Here is a 17225-nt window from a genome sequence, read left to right as displayed (position 1 = left end):
ACCTCAGCCATGACATTGTTTTTACTGCTGCTTCATAACTGTAATTTTGCTACTGAAATGAATCAAAATATAAATATCTGTGTTTACCCATGGTCTTAGACAACCTGTGAAAAGATTGTTCAACCCCCAAAGTGGTTAAAACCACTGCTTTAGCATAAAGATCCATGATGCTAGTTTCTTACTGTGGTGGCAGACGCATTGATCCTTGCTTGGTTTGGTTCGTTTTCTAAAATTAAAAAAAAAAAATTATCTTGGCATTAATCTTAAGTTGGTATTGTGTGACATGCTTCTGGTAGAGAAATTTCTTCTTTTAAATTCAGTCTTTAATCAAGATGAAGTGTTGACTTTGGGCCCTGGAGCTGAATGTATGGCTAATGCTTTTTGCGTTTAACCTATCTTGGGGTTTTTGAAGTAACTGGAATGAAATAACTAAATTTGACATCAGAACAGAAGTAAATAAAAGTATACTTGATTCTTCCCTAAACTTTCTGGAATTTGCTAGATACCCAAAGGGCTTTCTTTCTTTCTTTCTTTCTTTCTTTCTTTCTTTCTTTCTTTCTTTCTTTCTTTCTCTTTCTTCCTTCCTTCCTTCCTTCCTTCCTTCTTCCTCCTCCTCCTCCTTCTTCTTCTTCTTTTTTTTTGCCTCATACAATGCCTTTGGATGAGGGCAAATCAGTGCTCAGAAGTGTTGCTAATATGTCTTCCTATGGAAGATTTGCCACTCTTACCAGTACAAGAAGATAATAGAGATAGAGCATTGGGACTTGGATGTTAATAAACCTAGAGTTTAATTGACGCTCAGCTGTGTTTTGGTAGTAAACTCAGTACTTACAGTCTCTGAGCTTCTTATATCTGTAAAGATACCACCTCATAGGCTTTCTCAATAACTATTAATGAAGAGAATTCTAACCTCAAATAGTAAAACGGCAAAAGTGCAATTAACCGTCCCATAAGTGGACACTGTCCTGAAGCAGAACTCCATTCATTACCCCACTTCAAGGAAACACAATTCAGTTTGTACCCTAACAATACAGGGGTGCAGTATCCTTTTCATATAGGGAAGGGGAACATACTTTCCTGTCATTTTAATTACTAAGGCTTTTAAGAACATTCTGTTTCCTAGAATGTTGACACAATATTTTTCCTTAAATTTAAGTATTTAGATTCTTTAGTTTGTGCATACTCTCAGTTTCTAGTTCCAACCAGTTCTGAATATGTTCTTCAATACATTTATTAAATAGCTGTCACATAGAGGTGCTGTTCTGCTTGGTGAGGTTCTAGCACCAAAACCCCTCATGAAACTTCTGTTCTAATGGAGACACAGGCAATAAACATGAAAAAAAAATGACCCAATAATATATTAGTGAACGGCAGTAAAGAGAAAAGGGAGTATTGTAAGAATAGATTTAAAATACCTGGCTAAAGATCCGTCTAGAAAGCTGTTACTTGTTTAAAGATGAAAAATAGGCAAAGAGGTAACATATAGGGAGAATATTTCAGGCAGAAAGATCAAGTGCAAAAGCCCTGAGCCTCAATATAGTATGTCCCAGGGACAGTAATGAAAGCGTGGGAGTACTGCAGTGTGCCAGCAGAGGGCATAGTAGGACGTGAACTCAGAAATCCAAGGAACAGGACATATACCCAAAGAGTCGAGACTGGGTACAGTACAGTTACAGAAGGATCACCGGCTATGATTTCAACATGCTAACATTTAGATGCTTTAATTGGCTTCTACAAATAGCCATGAAGGAAGCCATTGATTATGCAAATTTGAAGTTTCAGGCAGACTCTCAGGCTTATGTAGGAGTCATCACCATTATGGGATATTTCAGTCTATGAGACGACATGAGATGGATCAGCACAGGTGTGAATGGAACTAGAGAAGCAATTAGAGGATTGGACACTGTAGTGTTGGGGAAATGACAAAGAAGGAAGACTGACAGTGTCAGAATAGAAAGACAGCTAGATCCAAGGAAGATGGCTAGAGAGCTTCAGCTGACCTTGTGGTCCAACAGTGTGGGCTTCATGGGGGGGGGGGGGCAATGATCAGAGCACTTTAGATGCGTAGTAGGGGACAAAGACATGAGTTTGGTGAGGAGCTGAGCAAACAATGTGGGAACCGTGTGACAGATTATACAGAGAGCTCCTTTTAAGGATTTCTAATGAGAAGAAATGGGATAAGCCCAGAGTTATGTACAAGAGAAGGAATGTTTGATTTGGTTTGGTTTTGGCTTTTGGATTTTTTTTCCTGAGGTAGGGTTTCTTTGTGTAGGCCCGACTGTCCTGGAACTTGTTCTCTAGACCAGGATGACTTTGATGTCAGAAATCTCCCGCCTCTGCCTCCCAGGTGCCGGAATTAAAGATGTGTGCCTTTAATTCCAGAATACAGGAAGTGTTAGAGAAATATGGATGGACATGATTCAGTAGACCAGAACAGTACCAGTATACAGAGCCATGATGTTTAGGCAAAGAGTGAGGAACAATACTAGTTAATCCAGTCACAGAAGAGAATTGAGCATATGGCCATAGACACATGAAGGCAGTCCACACGGTTGAGAGATCCTGTGGAGGCTGATTGTCTACAAAGTAATAAGTAATGACAGCACCCCATAGTAAGCACCTAGAGGAGTGATGGGGATCTGAAGAGAAGGGAGGAGACTTAGAAGAGTAACAGTATGGTTTCTGTGCATCTTCTAGTGAGATGCTTAGCACAGTAGGTTCTCGCACATGAAGATCTTTGGAGGGCACACGTGCAGATTAGGTAGAGACTTGGGTTGACCTAGCGTGTGATTTAGCTGGGTCAGTAAAGCAACATGAGAACAGGGCAGAGGCTGATTCTGATGCCCCATGGATTTAAGTAAGGACGACCAAAAGTTGCTCTTTGAAAACGATAAAGTAGGTAATTCGGATAGTATTTACATTTTACAGGTGAAGCTGCTGATACAGAGTCTTTCCAAGTACACACTGAGGTTAGACCTGAGATCTTCTGGCTCAGTCAAGCCTGCTCATTGCTGGGATATCAGCTTTATTTTAGTACAATTCATTTTTAGTACAGTTCATTTTCATACAATTGCAGAATATTATTTGCATCTCTGTATCAAGCAGGAGAGATTATGTAGAAGGTATTTCTCTTCTCCCAAGACTTACATCTATAATAGCATATATAGATCTGTATCTTGCTACCACCACCTGACTCCACGGAGTTATTCTAGGTGAAGCAGGGGTTTATGATGTCCCTGGAACTTCACTCCTGGAGCACTGCCACTTAATAACTAACCTCACCCCAATATGCAGCACTAACGACAGATGGAAGAAGAGTTCAGAGGGATTGGTGACCAGTTGGATATAAACTGGACCTTAGTGTGGTAAGATGAGTAAGTCGCTGGGTTTCCATAAGTGCCTCTGCCACTACCTCACTGTGTAACCTTGAACAGTCTTTTGTGATAGACTCAATCAGCAGGTTTTAGTTTACTTTATGAAATTAATCTTTTGAAAACCCAGTGAGATTTAGGAAATCTACTCACAGAGTTAATATACGTGGTTTTAAGGTACACCGCAAACCATCTCAAGAACCCAAACGGATGACGTCATCCTTTATGTACAAAGTTTAGGACTACATGATTTATTTGGGACTTTCCAAGTTGAAATTCTGATTTCCACTAAAGTGAGAAATTGCCTTCTTGGCCTTCGGGACAAGTTTGTTTAATCATGTCTTCAAATAAGTTGTCAGGGTCTGTTATAAAGCACAGCCTTCAAACACCGAACTCTTCCATTAAAAGTGCCCTATTTGCCTAAGTCTACAATAAATAATCTTTCCTTTATCTACTTTTCCTACATTACTAAAGATATATACCCTTTACTCTGTTATTTTGTTACATCTTCACTTCTACACATTTGGACAGCTAACTCTAAAGCATAGAGCAGTAGTTCTAAACCAACATACTTTTGAGAAATGATCTCCCTCCCTCTGAAAGAAAATGGCCACCATAGGCACTAGGATGTGGGGACTTGCTAGAGTAGGCGCGGCTCTTTGGAGAAAGTGTGTCACTGGGGGAAAGCTTTTAGGTTTCAGATGTTCAAGTCAGGCCCAGTGTGGCATTCTCTTAATTCTGCCTGTCAATCTGGATGTAGAACTTTCAGATACCTCTCCAGCACCGTGTCTGACTGTGTCCTGCAGTACTTCCCACCATGATAACAATGGGCTAAATCCCTGAACTGAAAGGCAGCCTTAATTAAGTTCTTTCTCTTATAAGACTTTCTGTGGTTATGGTGCTTTTTCACCGCAGTGGAAACTCTAAAGACATAATGGAAGTATTTCAAAAAGTACAATTTGAAAAGAGAGATTTTTGAAAAAAGTCCTTGAGTGTGTACATTTCCCAAGGACCATAGTTGAAGACAGATGGCACCACCCCATCCTCAGATGAGAAATTGTTGAACTCAGGGCAGCAAATACAAAGAAGTAGAAAGTGACCCCTGGTATTTGGCTATGAATTGATTGTATGCTTTTAATCATTTATGATATTATCGCTGCATAGATATATCTGTAATATAAGAGACCAGGGCTAGGACTGACCACTGTGTCAGATCTATACTCCTGGGATGAGTTTTGAAGTTGCTATGACAGTCCTGTTAAAACTCGGCCCAGACAAATTGAGATTCAGAAGTCTTTGCACTAAGAAATACTGATGTCAATCATGACTAAACTTGAGAATGTTAACATTTCATGCCAGTTACTTCATCTTTCTATATTGAATCAGTTATATAAACTACTAAAAGGTCTGAGTATTTTAAATTAATTGTGCTATCAACTTGCTAATATTCTTTTGTTTTTTCCCCCTATTCTCTGCCTGGTTCATTGTCTTTATCTACAGGTACTTTATTGTCGGCTTGCAAAGATTCTAACTTTTATCTATCGCTAACATTGAATTACCTTGGCTATACTGCTGCTCTGACTGCTGCTTCCATTATTGCCTTCTCCAGAAACCTAAGGCTTTAAGAAGCCAAAGAATAAACTGCAAATAAGCGCCATATTAGAAGCTTTTCCACTATGAAACTTAAGCTAAATGTGCTCACCTTTATATTGCTGCCTGTCCACTTGTTAATAACAATATACAGTGCCCTTATATTTATTCCATGGTATTTTCTTACCAATGCCAAGAAGAAAAACGCTATGGCAAAGAGAATAAAAGCTAAGCCTACTTCAGACAAACCTGGAAGTCCATATCGCTCTGTCACGCACTTCGACTCACTAGCTGTCATAGACATCCCTGGAGCAGATACTCTGGATAAACTATTTGACCATGCTGTAGCCAAGTTTGGGAAGAAGGACAGCCTTGGGACCCGGGAGATCCTGAGTGAAGAAAATGAAATGCAGCCAAATGGAAAGGTTTTTAAGAAGGTAAAACATTTATGTCCTTTTTATTTGTTTTAATGACAGAGGTGCAGTTTACGTAAATCGAATGCATTTTAAGAATGCTGGCACTGGATCCTGGTGCTTGGTAATGAAATCTCAGAGGTCTCCTAGCTTCTGAGCCTTCACATCGTGGGATTTTTGAGAGTTCTATGTTTTGAATAGTATTTAAATTGCTCATTCGAATAAATATTCTGATAGTGGAAAACGTCTCCCTCTTAACAGTTAATTCTTGGGAATTATAAATGGATAAACTATCTTGAAGTGAACTGCAGAGTGAATAACTTTGGAAGTGGCCTCACTGCATTGGGACTGAAACCAAAGAACACCATTGCCATTTTCTGTGAGACCAGGGCGGAGTGGATGATCGCAGCACAGACCTGCTTTAAGTACAACTTTCCACGTAAGTACCGAGTGCTTGTGGCAGGGGAAGGGAGTGTTTTACTGACAAGCAGAGTGTGTTCTGAGATGTCTGTTTAAAAGTGAGCTGGTTTTGAAAAGGAAAGCATCTTCACAGCATGCTCGAGATCATAGATTTGCTCTTCAGCACTGAAAACTCTTTCTCAGACACACAGTGTTCCTTAGGTATATTTCTTTATGTTTATGTCCATAAAACATGGTTAGGGTCTAGGAAGATGACTTGGTGGGTAAAGCACATGCTGTGTAAGCACAAGGCTGAGTTCATGTAGCTACATGTGGTCGTATTCCCAGCTTTCCTAGGGCAAGGTGGAAAATGGAGACAAGAGAATTCTTCTAAGATCATGAGCCAGCTCTCCTGTATACACAACAGCAAAAAAGCAGTAAGAGACCTTGTCTGAAAAGTGAAGTCCAATACCCAACACACACACACACACACACACACACACACACACACGAACACACACACGCGAGTTGGTTGGTTTAGCAGCTGAGCCCTTACTAGGTATAATTCAGAGTTTTTTTTTTTTTTTTTATTGGAAATGAATTATACCCTAAATATTTAAAGAAGAAAGGTATAGTTTTTAGAGATTATAACAAAAGGGATTGCTTACAAAATTGTAGTTCATTTTTGCACGTCCAACTGTCTTGTTTGATTTAACGTAGTTTTCCATATGAAACAAGCACGCTTAAGCTACAATTGACCCTAGAGAGTCAAGAGTAAAGGAAGGTGGGTATGTATGTTTCTGGTTGGCAAGCATATGTTTTTGTCATTGTACAAAAATAATTTTTTGTAAATGCATGTGTGGCTGGTGAGCAGAAACCTGGAATTGGAATTATTGATGATGTAAGCAGCCACATGGATGCCGGGACCCGAACCCTTGTTCTCTGCAAGAGCAGCAAGTCTCTTAGCCACTGAGCCCCTTACCGCCCTCATTACCCACCTTCCCCAAGCATTAAGAAAACTGCCGTTTCTGATGTATGGGCAATTTCTAGTTGCCAGAGGAAAGCTGACTCTCCACATCTGTTCTAGTTCAGCAGATGTCACTCAATTCCAACTGATTTCACTGTTGGTATATGCTGTTGGCTGGTAGGTCCTCTAGAACATATCTACCAGCCTTGCTAGGTAAGGTCTGGAAATCACCAATAGCATTAGAAATTGAGCCCACTGATAAAAAACATCTTGGAAGGGGTAAGTACATTATTTGTGGCTAATCTTCTGACTTGAGATGCTAAAATTAAAAAAAAAAAAGCTGACCTAATCTTTGGGACAATGACTAATGAAAGTATGTGTCATAGGCAAGTTGTTGCTGGGCTGCACTCTGACACAACTTTCTCCAAGTGGATTCTTGGGAATTTGTAAGGCCCAGTTTGAGGTACTTAGACAATATGAAATCAACTCAGATCATGAAGTGCTTTTGTGTCTGTAAAGCCTGCCTTGAATAACAGTTCCTCAAAAGTTTTAAGTATACAATTTTCTTTACTTTTTGTTACCTAGTTGTGACTTTATACGCTACGCTTGGCAGAGAAGCTGTAGTTCATGGATTGAATGAATCTGAGGCTTCCTATCTGATTACTAGTGTGGAACTTTTGGAAAGCAAACTGAAGGTAAATATGAAACAGTTATTTTAAATGTATATTTAATTTTCAACCAATCTGTAAAAATTGAGTCTATATGTGGTAACCATGTGACATTTCAATGTATGTTTATACTGTGGAATGTTCAAATCAGCTTAATATGTGTTTCCATAAGCATTTTTATTTCTTTATGATGAAAACATTGAGTATACCAATTTTTAGTTTTTTGAAATAGATGATTCATGTTCAATATAGCCATCTCACTGTGCAGTAATTCTATCTTCTTGATCCATATCCAGTTGTAACTTAGACTCATTGAGTCCGCTTCCCTGTCCTCCCACCCCTCCTGCAACTAGCCTCTGGTAGCTACAGTTTTACCCTCCACTTCAATTTGATAAGATTTTCTTACATTTACATGAATGAGAGTATGTGCTACTTATCTTTCTGTGCCTGGCTTATTTCACTTAGAGAAATGACCTTTAGTTGCAGCCTAACTGTTGGGAATGGTAGACTCTCCTCCTTTTTATGGTCAAATATGTTTTCAATGGATATAGCCAACACATCTTTTCTATCCGTTCATGGCCTGTATCCATTCCTTGTCTATTGTGAATAGTACAGTAGTGAACGTGAGCCTAGGAATGCTATGACAATGATTTCATACCTTCAGGATTTGCAATATTAAGATTGTTATGGTCATATAGTAATTCTGTTTTTAAGTTTAGTGCTGCTTTTGTATGACTATATTGATGGAGATTTTTATAAACAGTGTGGTACAAGGATTTCCCCCACAATGTTTGTGAAAAAAAAAGTTGCTCCTTAGTAACTTTTTCCTGCCTGATAACAGTCATGCTGGGAGCTAGACTTATATTTCCCTGATGATTGGTGATGCTTAGATTTTTTTTTTAAATTTATCTGTTGGTTATTTTCGTCTCCTTTTGAGAAATGTTTATGTAGATGTATTGCCCATTTTTATTTGGCTTTCTTGGCTTTTTCTTGCTGAGTCTCCAGATATGTATCATGTGACATGCAGGCTTTGCAGTATTTTTACCCTGTCCGGTGGTTCTTCCTGGTCTGAGGATTGTAACCTTTACCGTTCAGAAACTTTTTAGTTTCCCATAATGCCACTTGTCTGACTTCACTTCTGTTTTCTATTGGAGTTCATCCAAGAACAAAACAAATGCAATTGAAAACTAGTTCCACTTCAGTGCTCACGTTTTCCCAGGCTGGGCTGTCTCCCAGGCCCTGTTTATCTTCTGAAGAACCAGTTCTGGGGCTCCCTCATCTTTCGAATTAATGTCTGTTTTATCTACTTCTAGTCTTTGTTCTTCTCTTCTGCTCTAGTTTTCGGTTGGATTTGTTGATTTTTCTAGGTTTTTGAGATACAAAGATGTAATTTTATTGTAAATTTAAAAAATTATTGAAGACTACTTAAAAAAAATGTACCTCACCTTTGCTACTACTTTCACTGTATCCTATGTTTTCATATCTTGTATCTGTCTCCACTGTCATTTGTTTCAAGAAAAAAATTTAAATTTCTTTTTTGGTTTCATTTTTGATCCATTGGTTGGGCTGTTTGACTTTCATATATGTGTGTAGTTTATTAACCTCTTTTTTTTTCTACTTTTATTGTACTGTGGTCAGAATAACTAATTGGCAGATTTTAACTTTAAAAGATTATTGGCACTTTTTCATGTTCTATTATGTTGTGTGTCATGAAGTATATTCCATACATGGGTAAGAAGTGGGAAGCAGGTTGGGAATGTCTAGGGGAGATACAGAGAGGTACAAAACCACATTTTGTTCAACTGTCATAATAGTATGAACTGTTTATTCGGTACCTGTTTGTAGGCACCTATTAAGTTGTTTATTTTGGGGTACAATTCTGGATTTTGATGTTACTGACTGACTTCATGTATGGGTCATGTGCCCAAGTGGGTTGTTCGACTGTCACTATATTGAAATCTATCACTGTCTTTGTGAATGCTTGTTTTAAAAAGTATTTGGGTTCACAGATACTTGTTGCATATATAGATATTTTTTATTTTTGTACAGATTATCCCTTTGTTGCTTAATTGGAGTGGGATAGACACGCCCATATGGCACCTTGTAAATACAGAAGTCAGAACAATTTGAGGGAGTTGATTCTTCCCTTCCATGTAGGATCTCCTATATGGATCTCAGGTCACCAGGCTTGGAGGGAAGCGCCGTTACCCACAGAGTCATTTTGCTGACCCCAGTCCTTTTAGTATCATATGAGTGGCCTTCTTTATTTCTTTTTACTGCTTTTGATTTCAACTCTTATTTTACCTGGTACTTAGTAGAGGCGTGCCTTTAGAAATGCAGCAAGTTGATTATATGGATTAGGTAATCTTAATCCATTCAGTTATTCTGACTTTTCCTTTTAATCTGTGTACCTTCCAGTTAACTATTGAAATGTATGGCCTTCCTGCAACCAATTTTGTGGCTTCTTTTTGTTGAGGTCTTACCTACCTCACTTATAGTCAGTCTCATGTATGATTAAGTGGTTCACAGATTTTGATCTATTGCTTTTTATTTTTGTTTGCCTATCATTGGTTTTTGCTTTGTGGTTACCAAGAAGCTTCAAAAGTATATTTTTGTGACAAGCAACATTAAGATGTCAAGAGATAGGCCTATGATTAGAATGATAAGAAAGAACACTATTAAGTAGGGTACATTTGTATTCCTTCCCTGCCCCATTAAAATTTGTTATCTAGTTTTACATATTTTAATATTACCTGTCTCTTAGCATCTTACTGTGATTGTTATTATTTTTAATTGTTTTGGTTTTAGTAGTTTTCATCTGAAAGATAGGGTTGGTTTATTTAATATTTATGTTGACAATACTAGAGCACTCTGAATTTGTCTATAATTACCATTGACAGTGAAATTTAGTTAGTAAACATTTTTCCAGTCCTTTCAGTTAATAATTTCTATAGTGTGACAAATTGAATAGCTGGCTTTTATTTCTGTTCAACAGGCGGCATTATTAGATATCAATTGTGTTAAACATATCATTTATGTGGATAATAAGACTATCAATAGAGCGGAGTACCCTGAGGGGCTTGAGATTCACAGCATGCAATCAGTAGAGGAGCTGGGATCCAAGCCAGAAAACTGTAAGTAAAGCAGTTGAAATTAATTTCCTTGTGGATTCATATTTGTTGTTTCAGCAGATTAATAAAAAATGACAGGAGTAAAAATGCTGGAGCTGTTTGATTTAAAAGTAGTCAAGACTGCACATGAAAGAATTTCTTTTTCCTAAATAAGGCAATTTTGCCTGAATTTCTTGAAGACAGCAAGCTGACTTTAGTTTGAGATAAGGCAGGTTTTTTTTTTCTTCCAAACAATGGTCAGAATTGTAGTAAGAATTTTTGTTTTGTTTTGTTTAAACACAGATCTATTATAAGAATGAGTTTTCGTTTTAAACCCAGGTTTATGGGTTATAAAACCAGGGATATGAGGCTGCTTGAGATTTTGCACAGCAGCTGACCATATGATTTGCCCTGTGCTCTGGCAGGTTTGTGATTTTGCTAGCTGCTAACAGTTTCTGAGAGTGTGTGACATTTGGAATTCTGGAGATGATATATAAGTGCCAGGGTCCTGAGAGGTGCTGTTTTTGTTGGGTTGTGGGGTGTTGGTTGGTTGCTGATGGTTTTGGATTGTTGAGTAGTTAAATGCATAGAAGAAACAACAACAAAGAAGAAATTAGGTATCCTTATGGGGAGGATCAAACTTGCCCCAAGGAACTCAATGTTCCCAATGAGCAATAAGTAGTCTAGCAATAGTGACACCCTTTCTCCTTTTTTCTTCCTGTCTAGCGTTAGTGGGTTGAAAAGGTGAGGAAAAAAACTGAACCCATGAAGTGGCCACAACAGAGTATCATGTTAGCATTTGGATTATAGAAAAGAAGCCTGGAGGCCAAATATTTTATTCTTTTATAGTTCTGGGCAGTGAGCATGCATCTTATTCACACTGGAGAGTATGCATCTCTGTGTACATCCTTTGAAAAGACTGTCCAGAGCAAATGAGTATCTCTTTCTTGGTTTGATGCACAGAACTATGTGAGACCCATGGAGAATTGCCTGTTATCAGCAGGTTGATACTATGAGATTGCTGCTTGCTTGCCTGGGAAGTTGGGATCCACAGGCTCTATTACTGCCAGTCCTGATGACTCACCAAAATGTTTGACACAAAATATCATTCCTTATAATTTTGATTGACTACTGACATGAATCACTAACATCAATTTGTTTCCAAGATAAACAGGATCCATATATTTTTATTATACTGCTTGACCTGAGTGAAGAATCATTAGCATGTGTCATAATAATAGATATTACATGTAGAGCTATGATACATGTTGTAGTAATAGTTTACCTGAGTATACAAATATTATGAGGATACATTTTGTATGTTTATTTAAAGATAGGCAAAGATGAGAAATGTCATGTGTGTTTGGTCTGCTTCTTTAGTTGATCCTCGGGTGAGTCCTTTCTTGGATCCTACCAATGACAATGAACACACTGAAGGAACATTCGCTATATATAGCTTGTTCGTTTCCCCCACCCTCAGACAAGGTGGGGGAAAGTATGTAGCCCTGGCTGTCCTGGAACTCACAATGTAGATCACTCTGGCCTTAAATTCAGAGATCCACATGGCTCTCTGCTTCTGGGATTAAAGATGCAAACTACCATCCCTGACCCAAACCATTATTCCTTGTTAAGGAATATACACAAGATACCATCCTTCCCAGTTTTCAAAGCCTTAGAAATCCTTCCCAATTCTCTACGTAGCACTGTGATGAGGCTTAATCAGTTGGGGCTGATAAATAGGCTGGATTGAGTTCGAAATCTTTATTTCAATCAACTGGAATTTGACCACCATTCTTCCTGATTGTTAAACCAGATTAGTCTTGAAAATTAGCATAATCATGTGAGATGAAAATAACCTTGTCAAGTAATGCAATGTGGAACTGAAGAAAATGTGCTTTGTTTATTTATTTAGCAAGCATTCCTCCAAATAGACCAAGTCCTTCAGACATGGCCATTGTCATGTATACCAGTGGTTCTACTGGCCGCCCCAAGGGAGTGATGATGCATCATAGCAATTTGATTGCTGGAATGACAGGCCAGTGTGAACGCATACCTGGACTAGGGTAAGAGACTCTCATTCAACTTCATTGATTGAGTTCATGATTAAGTTCTTTGTTTAAAAATGCCTTTTCAAAAGTACTTAGCATGTTTTCTCTTTTGTTTTAGACCAAAGGACACATATATTGGCTACTTACCTCTGGCTCATGTGCTGGAACTGACGGCAGAGATATCTTGCTTTACCTACGGCTGCAGGATTGGATATTCCTCACCACTTACATTGTCTGACCAGGTGACAAATTTTTGTCTCGGCTCGTGATTGTTCGTTCAGTAAAATGTTCTCTGTGGCATCCTACATAGCTTTTCATTAGTAATATCGTATTAGCATTGATTTAGGCCCATATTTTAAAGTTATTTTGAGATAACTGCTTTCTTTTTGTACTGGATTGTATTTTGGAGCATTATACTAGAAAGTATATTCACTGAACCTTTGACATACTCTTCTGAACCATACGGTTCTATGGAAGAGGTGTAGGTTTTTTTAGGCTTCATAGTTTTTCTGAATTTATTTTGGACCCATGTCCCAAGCCATGCCCTTAAATGGAAATTGATTTTTAAAATGTAGATTATTTACTTATTTTCAAGATAAAGTCTCTCTGTGTAATAGCCCTGGCTGTCCTGGAACTCACTCTGTAGACCAGGCTGGCCTACAGATCCACCTGCCTCTGCCTCCTGGTATGCTGGGGATTAAAGGCCTGTGCCACCACTGGGATAAAAATGTGTGCCACCCACCCCCCTTGGTTTCCTGTTTACATAGCCACATTTTAAGTCACATTAAAAGGTTCTCGATACCTATGTGACATATTGCTGTCATGCTAGACAACACAAATAGCAAATATTTCCACCTCTGCAGAAACTTCTCTTGGCTTAGCAGGGCAGCATCTCCAAGGGCAGCCCTCAGCTTTCCACAGAACTAGCCTTTTTTCTATTGTCCATAGCTGAAAGCCCAGCAAAAGGCAGCACTCCCTTTTAAGCACATTTGAAGTTACACAAAGAAAACCAATTTTAGAAAGAAAGTTGAGTTCTATGAATCTCACTGCTGCTTTCCTTTTCATATGATTCATCTAAATTTATAAATCACCTTATAAGAGATTCTTATTTTATCTTTTTGTTTCCAGCAAATGAACTTTCTACCTGTGATTAATCTAACATTTTTATTCATGCAAGAAAGTATGCACATTGATGTATATGTATATATATGCATATTGCTTACTTGGCCACTGGCATGGTCCTTATGATGCTACAAACCAGAATATTGCCAAAATTATTTCTCCGTGATGCCAACTAATGTTTAGAATGATCATTTTGACATATATCCTTGCCTATTGAATAAGCAGTCAAAAATAACCTTCAATTTTGTTTTAGTGCTAAGTATGCTTTAATGGGGCCCTGTTAAAAAATGAACATTTTCTTGAAAGTGCCTGTGTGTTATCTTTGGTGATACGGTATTAACACAGACGCACTCTCTGGACTTGCAATAGACGGAGTAATAAAAGATTACATCCCATGTCCAAATTCTGCCTTCATTATCAGTATTTGAATTGGATCTGCCGCATTTGGACTAACATCTTCCCTGATGATTTTTGTTTTCTCATGAATGCAGTCCAGCAAAATCAAGAAGGGAAGCAAAGGTGATTGTACTGTACTGAAACCCACACTTATGGCTGCTGTTCCGGTGAGTACAGAAGAGCGGCGCAAAGAGCAAAGGCCACTTGTACCTGCTCTTGCTGACAACTTGTAACATGTAATACATTTAGGTTAGATGTATCTACTTAAGAATAAGTTTTACTTTGAAATACTAGAATAGATGATCCTTAAAAAAATCCGAGAAATCTTAAAGATGAAATGTATACCTGTAAGTATTTGCTGGTGCTTAAAATTTCAAGATGGAAATAAATGATCATTCACAGCACGTAGAAGGAGGCATGTCCTAATATCTTAAGGTAGAAATGTACTCTACAGAATGTTTTGTTAAATCTCACCATTAAAGGCAGTTAAGGATGTCCTACACTACCCTTCAGAATAGAGGCAGCGTCTCTAAGGACGCTGAAGTGCCTCTAAGGTTGGTGAAGGATCTGAGTCCAAAGGGCAGCACGTCTCACCACACCACACAAACGTAGCATCTGACCTTTCATTTCCCTGAAGTTCTTTCTAAAGAAATGTATTCATTAGTGATTAAACCATCAATTAGAACAGAGCCCTCCTGACGATGTGATCTGAAAATAAACTCAAAGAAACATCTAGACTGTTTAGGTGTCTCTCAATCCCCATGATTGCTGTTTGGATTTGGACAACTGAAGATCCTCTTCAAAGATTGATATTTCTAGTTCTAGTTTTGCCGGCCTATGAGTTCAGCAGGCTAATCTTTTCCCTTTGGTTGAACCAGGTCTTTTCCACGGCCATCTTCCTTGTACACTTGAGCTGAGTCTTTCTAAAAGTAAAATTTTATTTTATTTTAAGTTGTGTATGCTATTGGGCATGGTATACTAATTAATATGCATTATCTTTTAGTTTCTTAGAAATAGTGACCAAGTCAGTAAAATTAATTGTGTGATAAGGGGAATTAATATATCCATTATCCTGGAGACTTCTACCTAAGACAGTGGTTTTCAACCTGTGGTTTGTGATATCCACAGGGGTCACATATCAGTTATCTTGCATATTGGGTTTTCATATTATGCTTCATAATAGCAAAATTACAATTTCATCTTTAGTGTTCTAATTCTTTTCAGATTATTTAGTATATTGTTTGTCTTGCAGGAAATCATGGATAGAATTTACAAGAATGTTATGAGCAAGGTTCAAGAGATGAATTATATTCAGAAAACTCTTTTTAAAATCGGGTATGATTACAAATTAGAGCAAATCAAGAAAGGATATGACGCACCTCTTTGTAATCTGTAAGTACATTGCAGAGGCCCTGTATTCAGAACCTATTATATAGTGTTTTGTGTAGTTTAGTGTGGGTGGCATCCAAAGTTGGATGTTTTCCAGTCTGGCTTTAAACTTTTTCACTCAAGTGACCCTCCTGCCTCAGCTTTTCAAACTCTGACAGCATGAACATATGTTAGTGTGCCTATACATTTTTGTGTTTTAAATTTGAAGGAAGACCAAACAAATTAATCTAGATTAAATATTATCACCATAATTAAGACCTTGATTTATGCTTTATTCTATATTCTATGGATTATATAAGAATGAAAAGACAGTGGACTCTAAATTTGATAATTTAACAGATTTTAATGATGAAGTAAATAAGTATTAATTGGGTCTCTTGAAGAAAACCTAGAATGCAGCCTTGAATACAAGCATTAATGCTTAAAAGTAACTCAGTGAATAACATTATTGTATACATACACACATAGAGAGGGAGGGAGGGAGGGAGGGGCAGAGAAAAGAGATTTTTAAGATGGATTCTATGTGTGGTTGTGTTTCGTTGTGTTCATAAGGTTATGGTGAGGTGATGCAGTTAAAATGTAGCAATGGAATTTGACATTAGAAGGTTCATAAGTTGACCTAGTGCTAATAGAGAGCTTACATTTTTCCTTTGACGCCATTTTCTTTTGTTTAGCATGTGTCAGCAGGATTTTTACACATTTGTGTTTGGGGGAAGGCTTGAATGCCTTCTCTACCATAGTTAGAAGGTGTTATTTGCTGCGCTCACCTTCTCATTATTATCATGATTTAGAAATGTCTGTTTTGGGGCCACAGTTTTGAGAATGTTATCACCGTTATCAGGTATCAAGAAGAGTGTGTGACGGCATAAGCATTCTCCCCTTCTTTTTAAGGATACTGTTTAAAAAGGTGAAGGCTCTGCTGGGAGGAAATGTCCGCATGATGCTGTCTGGTGGTGCCCCACTGTCTCCTCAGACACACCGATTCATGAATGTCTGCTTCTGCTGCCCCATTGGTCAGGGCTATGGGCTGACAGAATCATGTGGTGCTGGAACAGTAACTGAAGGTGAGCGTTGGTCCTTTATTAGCATCACAGGGAAAAGCGTGGTTATTCTATAACTGCTTCTTTTTTTGAGATTATAATAGTTAAATCATTTCCCCTATCCTTTGTTTCTTTCAAACTCTGCCATAAACCTCTCTTTGCTTGCTTTCAAATTCATTTTTTAAAATTGTTTTAACATGCATGTAGCTACAGACAGACATAAATATTCCCAGTTAGAACCTTCTCATTCTTTATAGTGTTATTTGTGTATGTTTTCAGGGCTGACCATTTTTTGTTTGTGTGGTTGTTTTTTTCCTTGTTTTTTGAGACAGGGTTTCTTTGTATAGTTCTGGCTGTGCTGGAACTCACTTTGTAGCTTTGTCGACCATGCTGGCCTCGAACTCAAGATCTGCCTCCCTTTACCTCCCCAGTGCTGAGATTAACACACTACCACCCGGCCATTTGGTATTAGATATCCACAACTGGTGTGCTTTCCTTGCAGAAGAAGACTGCTCCCGTCCCAGCATTGCCTTGGTCATATGTTGTATAGAGTTGAGGTCTCTTTGTATTTTACCTGTCCACTTTACTTTGGCAGGCATGTTATTGTCATTGTTCTGTCATTTTGGTGAGATTTTATGGATGTAGCTTCTGACATTACCAGGAGATCACACAGCAAATTCCCTCCTTGCCCCTCCCAGCTCCTCCCTGTTAC

The 17225-nt window shown here is 38.2% G+C and overlaps 1 protein-coding gene across 4 annotated transcripts in view; it reads left to right on the top strand.

Annotated features, from left to right (window-relative positions):
- Nucleotides 1–17225, top strand: part of ACSL4 (acyl-CoA synthetase long chain family member 4) — a 58147-nt gene that overhangs the window by 26098 nt on the left and 14824 nt on the right. For 2 of the 4 annotated variants that reach the window (XM_080909821.1, XM_080909822.1), the window contains 9 exons: nt 4872–5398; nt 5636–5813; nt 7326–7435; nt 10404–10542; nt 12431–12581; nt 12685–12808; nt 14180–14251; nt 15337–15476; nt 16365–16537. In XM_080909821.1, the coding sequence (XP_080765947.1) occupies nt 5048–5398; nt 5636–5813; nt 7326–7435; nt 10404–10542; nt 12431–12581; nt 12685–12808; nt 14180–14251; nt 15337–15476; nt 16365–16537 (1438 nt within the window). In that variant the 5' untranslated portion in view covers nt 4872–5047. The remainder of the gene's footprint in view (nt 1–4871; nt 5399–5635; nt 5814–7325; nt 7436–10403; nt 10543–12430; nt 12582–12684; nt 12809–14179; nt 14252–15336; nt 15477–16364; nt 16538–17225) is intronic. The other 2 variants (XM_080909824.1, XM_080909823.1) reach the window with 2 other exon arrangements.

Source organism: Micromys minutus (assembly GCF_963924665.1).
Source record: "Micromys minutus genome assembly, chromosome: X".
In the NCBI taxonomy this organism is placed as follows: Eukaryota; Metazoa; Chordata; class Mammalia; order Rodentia; family Muridae; genus Micromys; species Micromys minutus.
Note: the sequence above shows the minus strand (reverse complement) of the source record. Positions and strands in the feature narration are given on the sequence as shown.